The following is a 17,254-nucleotide window of genomic DNA, read 5'->3' as shown; positions in this document are numbered from 1 at the left end:
GAATTTGGGGATATGAAAAGTAATTATCTAAAAGAATAATTGAGCTGAACAGCTCTGAAATGGTTCCCTTTTGCTCCTGAATGATCTGGGGAGTAGCATGTTACTTGGCTTCCTGGTTGCTCCCGGTGATGCTGTCTTTGAGAACTTATGTCCATCCCCAGTCCCTCCATGACAGTGAAAATCTGCCCAATAATGTGTCATGCACACTTGTGACACAAATCCTTTCATGGAAGTTTTCAAATTGTACTGACAATATTTAACATTGTGTAGCTGTTTAAATGCCATTGAAGTGTACAAATGCTAAATCACAAAATTTTGGGTAAACAGATGGACTATCATAAAAACGAAGACTTCTGATTTTTTTATTGTGATAAAACCTACAAAATGTAAAATCTGTCAGTTTATCCCTTTTTCAGTGTACAGTTCAGTATGATTATTTCTTTTATATGTTAGAATCTGTTGTTATACTGTCTCTGTAAATAAATCACTGTTAACATGGGCTTCTAAGAATAGGAAATAGTTTCACTGGTTAGCATGGGTTGATATAATGTACTTAAACAAAAATTCTACTTATAAGATTAAAATGCATTGATAGATCTGTTTTGAGCTACTCTGGCATTACTATAGAAAAGCTAAGTAGGTATGCCCATCTGTACCTAGACTGGGCAGTCAATAAGTGTTTTTGAATGAACCTTTAATGGCTTGGGAACCATTAATATCTTTTGCCTAAAACACTAGCCAAAGTGTAGGGTGGGTCCTGGTTGAGGCTGTGCCCAGTGTGGCAGCACTGATTTATTGCTTAGTGCCTAATGCAGAGCCCAACATAGGAAAGTTAGACTAAATGTAGTTTGACTGAATGAAAGTCATCTAGCTGCAATGGGTTTCAATAAGGAGGACAGAGATAACTAGTTCCATATGTCATGAGCAAGTTTCTGGGATCCTTCAGAAGGGTTGGGTTATTCTCAAACTCATTACTGAAAAGTACCTTTTCACCTAACATTATCCTTTTCTTTTCCTAGTTCATAGATGTTGACAATTTCCTGACTAATCCACAGACCCTCAATCTACTGATTGCAGAAAACAAAACTATTGTGGCCCCCATGCTGGAGTCTCGGGGCCTGTATTCTAATTTCTGGTGCGGAATCACCCCTAAGGCAAGTCTTTTGCTTAAATGAATTAAAGCTACTAGTTTTCACAAGGCAACACCGGGTCAATGTAGTCCCATTCACCTTTCTCCTGTTTACTCCCTTGAAACATGCCTGTCATTGTGTTCCCAGAGCAAGCATTTTTCAGGAAGGGCGGTAAATCTAGGTCCAATGCTACAACCCAGTTGAGCTCTTCTGTATTAATTAATTATTGAAGAAAATAGTCTAAAGAGCTTAGCCTTAGAAACTTCAAATTAGCCAATAAAGCATGCTGGAATTTGTACTTTCCCCCCACCCAATTCAGGAATTACTATTTTTAATTAATTCTTTTTGTCATTACAAAACTAACATAAGAACACTATAGAAAAACTTAGAAATTTAAAAAAGTTTAGGCCGGGCGCGGTGGCTCAAGCCTGTAATCCCAGCACTTTGGGAGGCCGAGACGGGCGGATCACGAGGTCAGGAGATCGAGACCATCCTGGCTACTACGGTGAAACCCCGTCTCTACTAAAAAATACAAAAAACTAGCCGGGCGAGGTGGCGGGCGCCTGTAGTCCCAGCTACTTGGGAGGCTGAGGCAGGAGAATGGCGTAAACCCGGGGGGCGGAGCTTGCAGTGAGCTGAGATCCGGTCACTGCACTCCAGCCTGGGCGACAGAGCGAGACTCTGTCTCAAAAAAAAAAAAAAAAAAAAAAAGAAATTTAAAAAAGTTTAAAAGAAAACCAACAAAACATGTTAAATTCCCATCACTGTAACAACATCATAGATAGAAACTTGCACGTTTTTAATAACTGTATTATCATCAAGTGGCTATATTCCAGTTTACTTAACCTTTATCTTGGTTTGAAAAACATTTAAATTATTCACAACTTTTAACTATCATGACCATCATGATTAATATAATTTTTCAGCATTTAAGATTATATCCTTAGGATAGCTTTTCAGAAGTGGCATTACCGAGTCAAAGACTATAAATATTTCAATGACCTTTGATGTATGTTGCCAAATTTATTTGCAAAGAGTTCTAATAATGAAAACTACCATATTAGGTTATTTTTATGAAATTCAAGTTAAAAAAGGTTTGAATTTTTATTATTTCTTTTTTTAATAGTAAAATCTTCAAAGTCTAGAGGTCTGTTTTAGCGAATGCTCATGGCTGGTTGTATTTTTATTCTTTAATTAAAGAATTAGAGAGATAAATTCAACTGACTAATGTAATATGTATCAATGTAGGATTAAAATGTGCTAAGCAAAATAAGGTATATTGGCTAGGAGCGGTGGCTCACGCCTGTAATCTCAACACTTTGAGAAGCTGAGGAGGGACAATTACTTGAGCCCAGGAGTTCGAGACCAACATGGGCAACATGGCGAAACCTCATCTCTACAACAAATGAAAAAATTAACCAGGTGTGTTGTTGTGCACACCTATAGTTCTAGCTATTCAGGAGGCTGAGCAGGGAGGATTGCTTGAGCCCAAGAAGTTGAGGCTGCAGTGAGCTATGATCACACCACTGCATTCCAGCCTAAGTGACTGAGACCTTGTCTCAAAAAAACAAAGAGTATGTTCAATGTATTCTCATGGCCAAAGGGCTAAAGTTTGAGTCTCCCCTTTATATTTGGTTTTGTTTTGGATGAGAAATAAGGCCAGTAGTGTGCTGATAAATGTTTAATAACTGGGTTTTTGTGGGAAAAACCCTAGTTGATAGCATTTGCCAATTTTTATGGTTTAAATGCTCCCACCATGCAAACAACTTAAATGTTGTTAAGCTAAGGGAAAGGTTAAGTAAACTGCAGTGTAGCCACTTGATGAAATAGCTGTTAAAAATATGCAAAACTGCCACCTGAGGTGTCATTAGAGTGTTGGGGATTAACGCAATTTTTGTTTTTATGGATTCCAAGCTATCAACATGTCAACTGGTTTGCAAAATTTCTGAAAATTTAACAATGTGTGGTCTGGTACACCACTGGATGAAACATTCCTCTTTTGTTGTAATTATTTCTTCTAGTTGTAAGATATTTTGAATGCGTGTTATTTTCTGTGTCTCTTTTGGGAAGATAATATGTTCATATTTCTAAAGGCCATTCACTTCCTCACTTCCTTGGGAGAAAACATTATATTCGTTTAAATTCATACACTTTCAGTGTTTCACATGGCAGAGTCACTTGAAGGTTGTTTTTAATGAGTTGTGCTTTGACACCAGCAACAAGGGTGGGTTATCCTAGTGGCCACAGCCTACAAATTTGTATTATCTCCTTATTTGCTTTCAGGCTTAAAAGCAAATAGGAGAAATGTGCTCACTTATTTTGTACAGTAAAATTAAATTCTGAGCAACTTGGGGACAATTATTATTTTCCTCCATTTATTTTTGGCTTTCTGCCATCCCAGTTAGTCTCTACTAGAGCAGGATTAGAAAAGGCCAGTGACTTCATAAGCTCAAGTCAGGGCCTGGTTCCCAGAGCCTTTAAACTCATTCAAAATAAAATGACCGTGATGTTGTCTGGCCAGTGAACAGGAATTATTACCAACAAGATTCAATTTATGTGGAAAAAGAAACACATTCATCATCTCTGCCTCTTTGCAGGAGGCACATTTATTCTCTCTCACTTTCCCTGCTTCCTTTCTTCTCACCCCCACCCCAAGGATATTCTGTGATTCATCATCATCATGGATTTTCCAAGCTTCTCATTCTGGGAATGTTGTTCCTAAGTAATCTAGAACTTTATATTTGACACAAGTACTTAGGCAGCCTTTTTAAAAACCCAAGTTCCCTTTATCCCTTGGAAGACTGCTCATAAGCTGAAGTATTAGGAGAAACCATAGAGGATGTTAAATAATCCTTAAGTTAAAGGCTAATAAAAAATTATAGTAATAATAATACTTCATATAATGAATTGCAGTTTCCAAAATAGGTTCATAGACCTTATTACATGTGATTCATTCTGCAGCTCTTTGAGATTGACAGAGCAGCTATTATCCCGTTTTTCAGGAGAAAAAGCTCAGGCTCAAAGAGGGTAGCCATGGGCTAAGATCAAACAGCTAGAAGGTGATTAAGATGTCTCTGAGACCCACATCTTCTAAGTCCTCATTTGTGATCCTCCTCCCTTATCATGGGGTCAGCATTAGGGTTAGCTAAGCTAGGACACTCTTCTAGAACCGTGAAGGGAGTGTCAGAGAAGTAGATGAGGCTGTAGCGCCTTATGTGTGGATGCTGAATGACAACAGGAAATGTGGCCATAAAGTGATGCAACTGATTAATGAGCACATAAGAACTTCTGCATCCAGAGTGTCGTGCCCTTCAGAGTGCTGGCCTTGTAAAACTTCACACTCATCCCAGTGAGCTGCCATCACCTAGAACGTTTTCCAAAATGCCTGGCAAAGCTTCCACAAGTATGTTTCATAAGCATGTTTTGTTGAGATATATCTTCATCTTTTCTGGAAATGACTTGAGCTTTGGAATAAGGAAACTGGTTGTCCCGTGTGCTTGTGCAGAAGGAAGTTTCAGAAGTTGAATCCCCAAAAACTGTGGAGTAGCTGCAGCTTTGCCAGTATATTGACTAAGTAACTGCATTGAAAGAAGACCTCATTTGTATATCTAAGTAATGCATGTTTAATTACAAGTATTAACCATAGTGTAATGTCATTTTAATAGGAGCCAATATTTGTTGATACATTCTTGGTGCTGGGCAGTACACTCAACACTATTCAGGTTCTACCTTACTTAAATTTTACAGCTAATCCCATGGAGTAGATAGTGCCATCGTCCCTGTTTTGGAGATGAGGAAATAAGTGCAGCAAGGTTGAGTCACTTGCCCCATACCCACAGACAATAAGTAGCTGAAGTGGGATTTGAACTCAGGGAGTCTGACACTGGAACCTGTGCTCTTAACTGCTCTGTCACTTCTTAATACTCATGCTTCATATTTCATCATAAGTCAACATAAAATATACTTTTATGAAATTATTAAATCAAGAGATATGTTGAAATCAAAGTTATTTCTTATATCAAGACCCTTTTAGTATTATTTTATATGTAGACAGCGTTTCCTGTGCTCACCTGGAAATTCATAGGCCATGATAAGAGGAGTGAAGGTGGCTTTGTTTGGGAGCTTGTATTTAGCTGGTGACGACTTGAAAGGAATCAGCCTAGCAAATGACTGAGAAGGATGAAGACTTCAGGTCAGAAAACACAATGCACCTATTTGCTCTTTTACAGGGCTTCTATAAGAGGACCCCAGACTACGTTCAGATTAGAGAATGGAAGAGGTCAGGCTGCTTCCCCGTCCCCATGGTCCACTCCACCTTCCTAATTGACCTCAGGAAGGAGGCCTCAGACAAGCTGACTTTCTACCCCCCACACCAGGACTACACCTGGACCTTTGATGACATCATTGTCTTTGCCTTCTCCAGCAGGCAAGCAGGTACCGTTTGTCTTTGGTTGTAGTACCACCATGGAGACACAGCAAAATGACCAGCTCCTTTGTTTTGTGCATTTTATTTTTAAAAATACCCTCATATTTCGGGTAGTGAGAGGCAATAAATTGTCTGCAATAACCATACCAGCACCCTCTATGTTGCTGTCCCTGGGAGCACCAATTACCAAGAGCCAGGGCTGGCCTCTACCCAGGAACCCACTCTGTTTTGGGTTGGAGGGACTGGTGGTGATGTTGGGAGTTATGGGAAGGTGATTGGTACTCTATGGTGCTACTGCATTGCAATTATTTATCATAGAAGTCCATTTATTAATTAGGAAACTGTCACAGAGGCCTAAAACAACACTGGCAAAGATCCCAGACTTTAAAAATGGAAGTTTATTTCTTCTTGAAAAAGTCTGAGTTGCTATAGTGACTTTGTTCCACAAAGTGTTCAGAGTCCCAGGCTTCTCACTCTCCACGAGGTACTGCCCTTAATTGTGGAGTCCCAGGTGTCTCACCACCATGGATGCGTTTCAGCCAGCAAGGCAGAAACAGCAGGGAGAACTCTCCCGGTCCCTTGAAGGGTGCAATCCAGAAGTTGAATGCAGCAGTTCCATGAAAATCCTGTTAGCCAGAGCTTAGTTACAGGACAATACCTCACTGTAAGGGAGGCTCAGAATGTCATCTTTATTCTCTGCATGCATGCACTGCAATTTTCACACTCCAGAAGAAGGAAAGAACAGATAAAGAGGCACCAAACAGTCTCGGCCTCAGTCCCTGTGGAAGGAGAGGCAAAGCGAGACTGAAGTCTTTTATGAACTACTGGGAAAGCATTTCTAGTGGGGCCTGTAGATTTTTGAGAAAGACAAGTCAACAGGAAGGAAAGTTCTTTTTCTCATTTCACCCTACACTTGCTTCAGGAGGACAGAATTAACAAGAGCAGTTCAACAGCAGGACACATGGCATCTAACAGAGCAAAGCTTTATTAGGATAATTCAGACTTTCCTGACAGAAGTTGGGTCCCATTATTAATGTGCCAGAAATGTGTTACTTAACTGCTAGCAAAAATAGGTTATAAATCAAGAAGATGGTGAATAAACTCAGTGTGGCCATATAACTGAGGGTGGAAAACATGGTGCAAAGATCTTCAGGCAGCTGAGGAAGTGGCTGGCAGATGAGAATGTTAATACAAATTCAAGCTACAGTTCACACATCAGATTCTCCTTAAAGCCATAGGTGTCCCATTCATCAGTTGTAGATTTGCTGAGAACGAGAATATTTGGTAGAAATGGATCAGGCTGATTTCCCCCTTGGCTGCTAGAGTTATTTAGACCCTTTGGCCAGGTGCAGGCATTTTGTAGCCCTTGTGTCTAGGCAAAAGCAATCTTCATATGATTGGAAGTTTTTTGCAAAGATTCCTATGTCAATGTTAATGGAACCTGCTTTTTTCATTTGGTCTGTGATTTGCTCTGACTTCCCCAGGATGGGAAACAGAGTCAGAGCCTTCTGAGTCCTTGAGTGCCAATCTCTTTCCTTCAGAGGCTGAAGCTAGGATGTTCCAAGAAAGTGAGATATTAACAATTACACGAATGGCCCTGCCTAACAGAGTCTTCCTTTATAGTCACTGCACAAAGCGTTATTATGACCCCATGCACTAAATTGTGATGATATATTGTATGAAACGAATACCTGGATATTGGGGTGGGAAAAGTGATTCAGGTTAAGCAGGAATTTTTCAGCTCTGCCCTGTGCTTCGTCTGTTCACCAGGACTTTGTGTGCTGTTGGTCAGATTTTGCAAAGGCTTTTTTAGAACACTGAAAACAGGTAGACACCCAAAGTTGTTTGGTGACTCATTTGGGAAGAGGAGAAATAGAAAAGGAAAGAGAGAGATGAACTCCCAAGTGTTTCCTTCTGTTCCTGGCACTGTGTTAGTTGGGAATTAAGATTTTTATGTGTGAAAACACAACTAATAGTCATGAAGCAGTGAAAACTAAGGGCCAGATTGGCAGTGCAGACCATGAACAGGGCAGGAGTCAAGGCAGGAAAGATTCACTGTCATTTTGGGGAAATGAAAGGTATTTCTTGACAACTGTGGATTTTAAGGTAATATTGTACTTATCTCTTAAGTATTTTCCAGAGAAACGTGAATGAGCCTGGGAGTCATGTGCAGCCCAGGGCGTGTCTCTAGGCTCTTCTTCCTTAGTTTTAAAGCAAAGCACTTTCCCTCTTTCTTCATGAAATATGATTGGTATTTTTTTGTTCTCACTCTTCTGAAGCTCCCTAGCTGTGTATCATCTATGTCCCGGGCAGGACCATCCAACCACAAACCTCAGTCCTAGATCTTTCAACCCAGACTCTAGCCATTGCGCCGTGTGGGTGATGAGTGAGGGGCAATCCAAGTGTGCTGGTGAGCGGGGCTTGGCCACCCATCTAGCCCAAGAAGAGAGCACATATGGTCACAGGCGAGTCTCTGTGACTGTAATGAGTCCAGGGCCAAGAGTTCCCCTCCCATTGTGGCCCATGATCTGGGTTCTGTATTATGGCCACAGGAACCATCCTGGCACCAATCAGTCATCTTCCAAATGTCTGATGTGAGTCAAGAGGCAAGTGATATGGGCAATAGGCAGACAGATCCTGGACACCACTGGTAGTGGTCACATTTGTCCCCATGTGGAGGGATGGCAATCCCCTAGTGACTAATGGTTTTGGAACTGAGTTTCCAATTACTGGGTGGATAGAAAGCACTTGGCATTGGCTCTTCAGGGACAAAGATTTGGCACTAATGACTTACTATGTGACCTTGGACAAGTGACAGCCTGAGTCTGATTTTTCATCACCAGAGATAGGGATAATTTTATCAATCTGCAATGTTAAGTTACTATGTGAGTACAAGAAAATGTTTTATATGTTTAAAAGAAAAACAAAGTCCTTCAAAATGTAGTGTAATTCACTTTTCTTTTTCAAAAGAAAAACTGTCTTCCCCAGACGCAGCTTTCACTGGGAGTGCAGACTCTTTCATAGACTTTATCTAATTATTAATACATTTTCTTTTATCAAATTGCCCATGCACATGGTTGAAAGTATTCTTATAGTTCCCCATGGTTTATTAAGAAAAGAACAGTCCCTTGCACATCACCCTGCATCATTTCTCTCCTCCAGAAGGCAACCACTGATATCTCTTTTAAGTGATCATTTTAGTATAATATTTACATCCATGTTAAATAATATGCATACATTGCTACTTCTTGATTTTCTGGCTGCACCGTAGGCATTATGTATTGACTCTCCACTATAGACAGTGAGGAGTTAGCTCTCTTTCTGCCTTTTGCCCTCTGCATGCAAACACATTCTTCTCAACACCTTGTTCTCCCAATGTCATTTCAAACAGATTGATGGTCTGTGTTCTTGTTGTAATCATGCAAGCCTAACTCCTAGCTTGGTCATTTATAGGCTATGATTAGTTTTCCTTTGCCATTAATTTTCTTTGGAGGCAATTCCTGTAATAATTGCCTTTTTTTCTTAGTTTTATTATTACTAGTATGATCCAAAACTAATCACTAATTACCTCAAACTCCTCTCAGAATGTTCAGATTTGTCAGATGTCCTTTTTTGCATGTTTGTGAGGATGTCTGTCCTGGAGCCTTCTAATATATTCTAATCCGAGTGGTGCTGCAGCTATCGACCTAAGACTTCTTTCTCTTCTCTTATACACTGACTCTTCTGTTCGTGTTGTTTATAATCTTTCTTGCTGGTTATAATCGTCCTCCTCTTCTTCCTCCTCCTCCTCTTCATTCCTTTCCTCCTCATCCTTCTCCCACATCATCCAGTAACTTTCTGAAAAAGTATGATGGCAAGTAAATATATTATGGTCTTGCATGTCTAAAAATGCCTTCCTTGTACCCTCACACTTGATGGATAGTTTGGATATGTATCATATCATTTGTTTATGGAAGCCTCAGAAAGTTAATTGGTAAAATGGTTTGCCTAATTAGGGTGGAGATGCAACTTTAATATCTTTTTCCTTCCACTTCCTGAATTCATCATGACTTTACAAGAAGGTGCACTTTGAAGCTCCCCAGAAGCATTCATGTGGTCAAACAGCAGAGCTAATGAGTTTGCTTGGTGAAGGCAAGAGAAGGGACAGTGCTTGGTAGACCAACCTTGATTCAAGCCAGATTCCATAAAAGCAGGGAATAAAGGTTATTTTCTTTTCTCCTTCTGCTCTGTTAATTCCATGAGACAGCTTCACCTGATTTGACAGATGATGTAGCTGACTGGAGGAAATTTCATCTGCACAAAATAGAGGAGTCCCTATGCAGAAAATTCTCTCTCCAGAAAACAGTGATGATTATCACAATTAACAAATCAGAGGCTTGGATACATGGACCAGAGGCTTGGATACATGGCGGACTCATCCTTTTCACTAAGCAGTCTTTTCATTGATCAGGAGTGTCAACTGCTGACCAGTGATCTGTATAAGACCATCCTGATTCCTATATTTCTAGCTGTCTGGTTAAACACAGATGCCTTATAACTATGCAAGTTATCAGGTGGGGCTATGAAGACCAATTTGAATATGAGAAGGGTATTGCATGTTTCTGGTATTGTCACACTACAGGTTCTTAAAAGAACATTCTGAAATACAGACTTTTTTGTCTCTATATGAACTGATTTTAGAAGTTTCATATCTGTTGGTTGGCTCCAAATCCATGCCTGCTAAGGGAAGCAATAAAACCAAGGAGAATCTTGGAGAATTTTAAATTTCCTTTGTTTTTTCGTTTTTTGTTCTATGTATGCCTAGATTTAGCTTTAATAATCTGTCAGCGTTACAGAATTTTCTTGTTTGCTTTCATATCAGATGTGGATTTCATTCCTCTTTTTCTCGTTATTTCCTGTAGGTGGATTACAGTGTTCCATTCTGCTCTCCGGAATGGGAATTCCTTGCCTCCCTTTTGATCCTTTCATGCCTTTTATGTTCATTCCAGGCCACGAGTTTGGTTTTTCTTCAGAGAGAAAAAATCAATTTCCTCTGGGTTGAAGAATAGCCCAGTGTTTTTATTAGTCCCCAATGCTGTATTTTACTTTTTGAATAAAGGAGCATTTTTTAGGTCTATAGACATACCTGAAACAACCACTTATGTAATTACAATGTCAAACTCAGCATGAGACACAGTTCACGTTCCTTCTCCTCCCTTGTCACTCAGCAGTGTGTTTTCTGATTGTTGGCTTTGTCCCTCTCTCGGATCCTCAGGCATCCAGATGTACCTCTGCAACAGAGAGCACTATGGCTACCTGCCCATCCCCCTGAAGTCCCATCAGACACTGCAGGAAGACATCGAGAACCTCATACATGTGCAGATTGAAGCAATGAGTGAGTGACCCAGGAGCGGGGGGGATGGCTGTCGTTCCATTGCCACAGTGACCATACCAGCCACTTCCCTTCTCTTCCAGGATTGGAATCTCACGGCCATCAGTCTCCTCTGGCTGAATACGTAGCTATTCATTTGTTCATTGTTTCCTAAACTTTTCCTATGGGAAATATGAATATGACAAGGTCTTTGCCTTCTGGGAGCTTCCCATCCTGGAAGAGAGCTGGGTACACAAGTCAATACTTTCCAAAAGATCTGATAAGTGCTATAACAGTGTTTTGTGGTGTGGACTTAAACCCTAACTTGGCTGCTTTCTAATTATATAACTTTGAGTAAGTAATATCCTTAGTTGTAAAATGGAAATAATGAAAACTTCCATGGTTTTTGGGCAGATTCATCATGGTATATGTAAAATGTCTAATACAGCCACAGTAATTATGATTTCAACTTAACAATAGCTCATGATGTCACAGATACCACTGTTACTTCATAAAGTGCTAAGCACTTTTTGTACATTGTTTCATTAATCCTTGCAACAACTCAATGAAGGGGTTTTATTATGCCCATATTAAAGATTAAAAATAATGAGATGTTACCTTAAGTAACTTGCCCTAGAGCATTCTGCTAAATAAATGACAGATTGGGATTTGAACCCATCTTGCTATCTCCAAAGTTCATGTCCTTAAACACTATTGTTATTGCCTCTGGGTCTAGCATGATGCATGAATTGCTGTGCTCAGTCATCGGTAGCTATGCTTTTTATTATATGTGATGTACAATGGTAGCTAAAAGAGAAAGTAACCAATCCACCTAACCTAGGGGAAGATGTTGAAATGGCTTCCCAAAGGTGGGACTATTTTCTATTATTCATCAGTAGAGCATAGGAGGTGTATGTGTGGGCAGTGGAGGTTGTTAGGGAGGAACAGCAGGAACTGAGGCTAGAAAGTGGGCAGGAACCCCGCCAAGAGGCTCTGATGTATAAGAAGGTATTTGGGCTTTAGCTGAAAGGATGGGTGCTCTTAAAAAGATTTTAGCACAGAAATGTCAGGTTGAATTTGGATTTAGAAAGGTCACTCTAGTGGTTAGAAAAGTGTAGGTGGAGCATGCATGGGATGCATGGGCAGTGGCTGCTGGTCTCAGACCAGAGGTGAAGAGACCACTTTGGACATTTCATGGCTACTGGGCAAAAGGTGGTAAAGACCTGACCTAGAGCAGTAGCAGTGGGAATGGAGAGGAAGGAACAGAAGCTTAGGACATAGTCTTGAAAGGACACAGCCAAGAGTTAATTGTAGGTGGATGAGCAAAAGGGAGGCATAGAGAAAACTCCCAGGTTCTGTCTTCAGTGTCTGGGGATGATTTTAGGAACTTTAAATGGAATAGGGCATGTAGAATAAAGGAGAGGTTTGAAAAGAGACCATGGCCGGCGTGGTGGCTCATGCCTGTAATCCCAGCACTTTGGGAGGCCGAGGCAGGTGGATCACCTGAGGTCAGGAGTTTGAAATCAGCCTGGCCAACATGGTGAAACCTGTCTCTACTAAAAATACAAAAATAAGCCGGGCATGGTGGTGCATGTCTGTAGTCCCAGTTACTCGGGAGGTTGAGGCAGGAGAATTGCTTGAACCCAGGAGGCGGAGGTTGCAGTGAGCCAAGATTGCACCATTGCACTCCAGCCTGAGTGACAGAGTGAGACTCCATCTCAAAAAAAAAAAAAAAAGAAAGAAAGAAAGAAAAGAAAAGAGAAACCATGAGTTTATTTTTAGAGTCACTGAGTTATCTATGAGTATCTGTTTCCCACTCCCTTGCTACTACACTATAAATTCCTTTTTCATCATGTTAGTCTCAGGACCTAGCACATTGTCACCTGGTAGATGCCTAGTAAATATTTGTTAAATGACTGAATGAATGATGATGAAATGATGGAATAAGAAGCTGGTTCACTGTGACAGTATTTCTTGAACCAGCCCTCAGTAATCTCCTTTGTGAATTTCTTTAATACATACTTGTTCTGCCGCTTTCCCTATGTTCTAGGCCCTAAAGGATATGGGTGGCATCTTATTGCTTTGTATCCCAAGCACTTAGCACAGTGCATGGCATGTAGTTGTTACCAAAAAAATATCTGCTGAATGCCTGAACAAATGAGCAAATGAATGAATGAAAACTGTATTGACAAGAGCACTGAAGCCAAAGCCAGAATTATGGGCTTGAACTTAGACACTGTCACTTATGAAGAGAGAATCAGATTTCAGGACTTTCATTTCTTCATCTATAGAGTAATTTTGCAATGTTGAGAGGAACAAACAAAAGAATGTATCAACTCTATAAAATAGTGAGGTGCTGCTATTATTATGACCGCTTTTAGCTCTCAATAAAGTGCTGTCCCTTATTATCCCTGTTTCATGGCTCTCGGTCTTGACTCCCAAGTACGGAGAGTCTCTCTGACCTCAGAGAGAGGCCAGCCAGACCTTATGTTCTCTTGTTTTCTTCCACAGGGCTGAAAGTGTAAGTTCTCAGTACATAGAAATGCACATGTCATCAATAAAGATTTTAATGATTGCAAATTACAAATATGCACACTACCATGCTAGCCAGGTAGAGTTCATTTGAGAAGAACCTGTAAATTATAACTTTCATCATTGATCTCCCAATGCATGCCACCTCTAGTGCTAAGCACTTTACATATCACATTTTATTTACCTCCTTTTCTGAATTTTAAAAATATAGAGCATAATCGGAATAATAAAATGTTGGAAAAATCAAATTTTGAAGGGTATAATGCAGAAATATGGCCTACAGGTCCATGTAAGATTAATAAAAAGTTGGTAATGACAAAATCCTGTCAGTCAAGTATCCTTCTCTAGTAAAAGATTAACTAGGTGTTAAAAATACTTTGCATAGTGCCTGGAACCCAATGAGCAATAAATAAATGGCTGCTAATAGTGTTGTTAGACTGCACTGATTGAAGAATAGGAATAGGGTGTCCAACATTTTGACTTCCCTGAACCACATTGGAAGAAGAAAGATTGTCTTGGGCCACACATAAAATACACTAACACAACAATAGCTGATGAGCTAAAAAATAAAAAAATAAAAAAATAAAAATCACAAAAAGAATCACATAGTGTTTTAAGAAAGTTTGCAAATTTGTATTGGGTAACATTCAGAGCAATCTTGGGCCACATGTGGCCTGCAGGCCACGGTTAAACAAGCTTGCATTAATACATGCATTTTATTCATGAGCAAACATAGAATGCCTGTAATGTGTCTTCTATGAAAGTACTGGGGATTCAAAACATTTTATGATCAATTCTCTGTTTTCAGGTACTTATGATTTAATAGGAGAAACAGACAGAGGTTTAAAAAAAAAAAACACTAACAATGCAGTATAGCATTTTGAGAAAGGAGAAAATATCAAAGAAATAGGAATTTGGGATAGAGAGGGATTGCTATGGCCTGTGTGATCCAGGAGAGCCTCAAGTCCTAATGGTTCTTAAGCTAAGCTTGGTTAGAAGTGTAAAATTTAAACAAGGGGAGTGGTATGGTGAGGACTCTACAGGCAGAGGAAACAGACCAAGAAAAGACAAAGTATTCTCACTCTGAAGGAGAGCTGACTTAAAACAGTAGGCAGAAATAAAGTTTGAGAGGGTGGAGTGGCTTCATTGTTGTGGTCCTTGAATGCTCAGATCAAGAAGAATGGCCATCTTAAGGAGCCAGTGAAGGTGTTAGAAGAGATAATCAGGCTATAAGGATTTATTCAACACGTACCGTACCCCACAGATTGTTCAAGATGCTAGCATACGGCAGTGAACAAAACAGGCAGAAACCCTGCCATCAGGGAGCTTATATTCTAACACAGAGAGTTAGACAACAGACACAATATCCGGGAAGCAGCCACATGAATATTTGGGTGAAGAGTGTCCCAAGTAGAAAGAATAGCACATGTGAAGACTGTTAGACAGGAAAAGCTTGGGGGTGTTCCAGAGACAAAAGGCCAGTGTGATTGGGGTATAAAGAATGAGTTGGGTCAAGGGAGATGGAGTAATGGGAGAAGAAATGTCCAGATCTCACCGAACATTCTGGCCATGGTAAGGAATTTAGATTTTACTCCAAGAGTAATGGGAATCCCTGGAAGACGGGGGGTTGGCCTGATGTGACTTGTGCATTTAGAAGGATCATTTGGGCTGTGGTGAGGATACCAGGGTGTAGGGGACCAGTACCTCTCTCCTGGTGAGACATGATGGTGATTGGGATGTGAACGATAGCAAGGAGGTGATGAGAAACAGACAAATTGAGGATATATTTTGGTGGTGGAGCCAATAGGACATACAGAGACCTGAATGCAATCCATGACGGAAAGAAAGGAATCAAGAATGAGTCCAGGATTTTAGCCTGATATGCCATTTACTGAGATGGGAAAGACTTTATAGAAAAAGACTCAGGGGTGGGGAGGTAGTTTTGGTCACGTAAGCTTAAGATATTTATTAGGCATCTAAATAGAAAAGCCAGAAGATAGTTGGATATATGAGTCTGGAGTTCAGGGAAGAAACTTCAGCTAGAGACAGACATTTGAGAATCATCAGCATCGGAAGGATATTTGAAGCCACGGAACAGTGTGAACTCATGCAGTAAAAGAACACAGGATGAGAAGAGGACAGATCCCTAGGGAAGACAAACAGCCAGAGAGCTGGGAGGAAAAATTGAGAAGTGTTTCAAGACGGAGCCAAGATGCTGCTGAGAAGCCAAGGAAAATGAGGATAAAGAATTGGTCATTGGTTCTGTCAAGACAGAGTCTGTGATGACCTTGATAAGGGCCACTTCAGTGCAATGATGAGGACACAAATCCATTCAAGTGGACTGAAGAGAAGCCAATGGGGAGATGAGAAAGCTGAATCTTGATGGGATGGGGAATGGAGAAATCGGATGGAGGCTGTTGGAGGTGGGAGGTCAAGGGAAATATTTTTCTGGTTGGGTTGGGTTTGTCTGTTTGTACTGTTTTTTTTTTTTTTTTAAATAGAAATATAACTATGTTTGTATGCTAATCACAAGGATCCAATATATAAGGAGATCTTGATGATGTAGAAGAGAAGGTAATTGTAAGGTGAAAACAAGAGGGTTTTTATCCTTGGTTGCAGCCCAGGACAATATTGGAGAGGCTATACTAGATAGACATTTCATCTACTGTGCAGATAGGATGGCAGAATGTATCGATACACATGCAGTTTGGTTTGTGGACTTGAGGTGGATTGAAAAGGTAGATCTAATTTGATTTTGAATATTTTCTTTCTGAAGTATATAGGCCAGTCATGAGCTAGACAGAGATTTTGGAGATTTCAGGAGAGAGAAGGCATAAGATACAATCTCTTAAAGAGTGGGAAAATAAATTTACTATGAAAGGACAGTTACATCATTTGGTGGTATCAAGTGCCAATTTGACATCTGTGATTGTAGCTCTGAAGTGACTCAGTCAACACAATAGTGTGTGTTTCTAACAGTAGTCCTCTTGGTGCTGAGTAAGTGGGCAACGAGTTTAACCAGGATTAGGGTTTTATCAGGCATCAGTGGATGAGAATTGAAAATCTTGTGAAGGGGATGGTCAGGAAGTTTCTGAATTGCAGACTGGAGTTTTAGAAATCAGAGTTGAAGAATCTGAGTGAGGTGAGAGAAGGGTTATGACGACAATGACTAACACTTATTAAAAGCACTGTGCCCATCTGTTTTCATGTGATAACTCATTTAGTACATTAGAAGCTGCATAGAGAATTTGGGGATGTGCTGCCTTTGGGAGATGAATGACAGGAGGCCAGATCTTGTAAAGATGTTAGATTTAAATGGTTTATAAAGCATGAGGCGATTACTCTTGCAAATTACAGCATAAGGTGACAGGAAGGCTCAGGTACCTGCTCTCAGTATTGACATTTTGAGACAACAGTACATCATGTAAAAATTACTAAGATAATTGGAGTTGAAGTCAGGTCTAAAACTGAGTTCCAGCTCTGCCAGTCACTCAGTATTTGACCTTGGACAAGTCTACATCTGGCTTGGTCTCAGTTTCTTTATTTGTGGGGAAAAAAAAAAAACCACTACAAAAAATTGAAGATAAAATTACATGCTGACTATGAAAACACCTAGCAACCTGTTAAGCCCTTAAATGTATCTTTGAGTGTGACTGTTATGGTTGAGAGCAGAGCTGTGTGGCGGAAGATTATTTTGACAACAGTGAGCATGATTAATTAGAATAGGAAAGACTGAGAGCATGTTAGTGTTTGAAAAAAAATCAAAAACAGCCCAGACACAGTGGGTAAGCACCCAAGCTAGGCTGCAAAAATGGA

The 17,254-nt window shown here is 40.1% G+C and overlaps 1 protein-coding gene across 1 annotated transcript in view; it reads left to right on the top strand.

Moving 5' to 3' along the window:
• COLGALT2 (collagen beta(1-O)galactosyltransferase 2) overlaps positions 1 to 17,254 on the top strand; it is a 107,790-nt gene that overhangs the window by 68,193 nt on the left and 22,343 nt on the right. The window contains exons 4-6 of the mRNA XM_033196309.1: positions 1,020 to 1,154; positions 5,360 to 5,564; positions 10,811 to 10,930. Of these exons, the coding sequence (XP_033052200.1) occupies positions 1,020 to 1,154; positions 5,360 to 5,564; positions 10,811 to 10,930 (460 nt within the window). The remainder of the gene's footprint in view (positions 1 to 1,019; positions 1,155 to 5,359; positions 5,565 to 10,810; positions 10,931 to 17,254) is intronic.

This window comes from Trachypithecus francoisi, unplaced genomic scaffold (assembly GCF_009764315.1).
Source record: "Trachypithecus francoisi isolate TF-2019V2 unplaced genomic scaffold, Tfra_2.0 Lachesis_group5, whole genome shotgun sequence".
Lineage (NCBI taxonomy): Eukaryota > Metazoa > Chordata > Mammalia > Primates > Cercopithecidae > Trachypithecus > Trachypithecus francoisi.
This window is presented reverse-complemented; position numbering and strand designations above follow the sequence as displayed.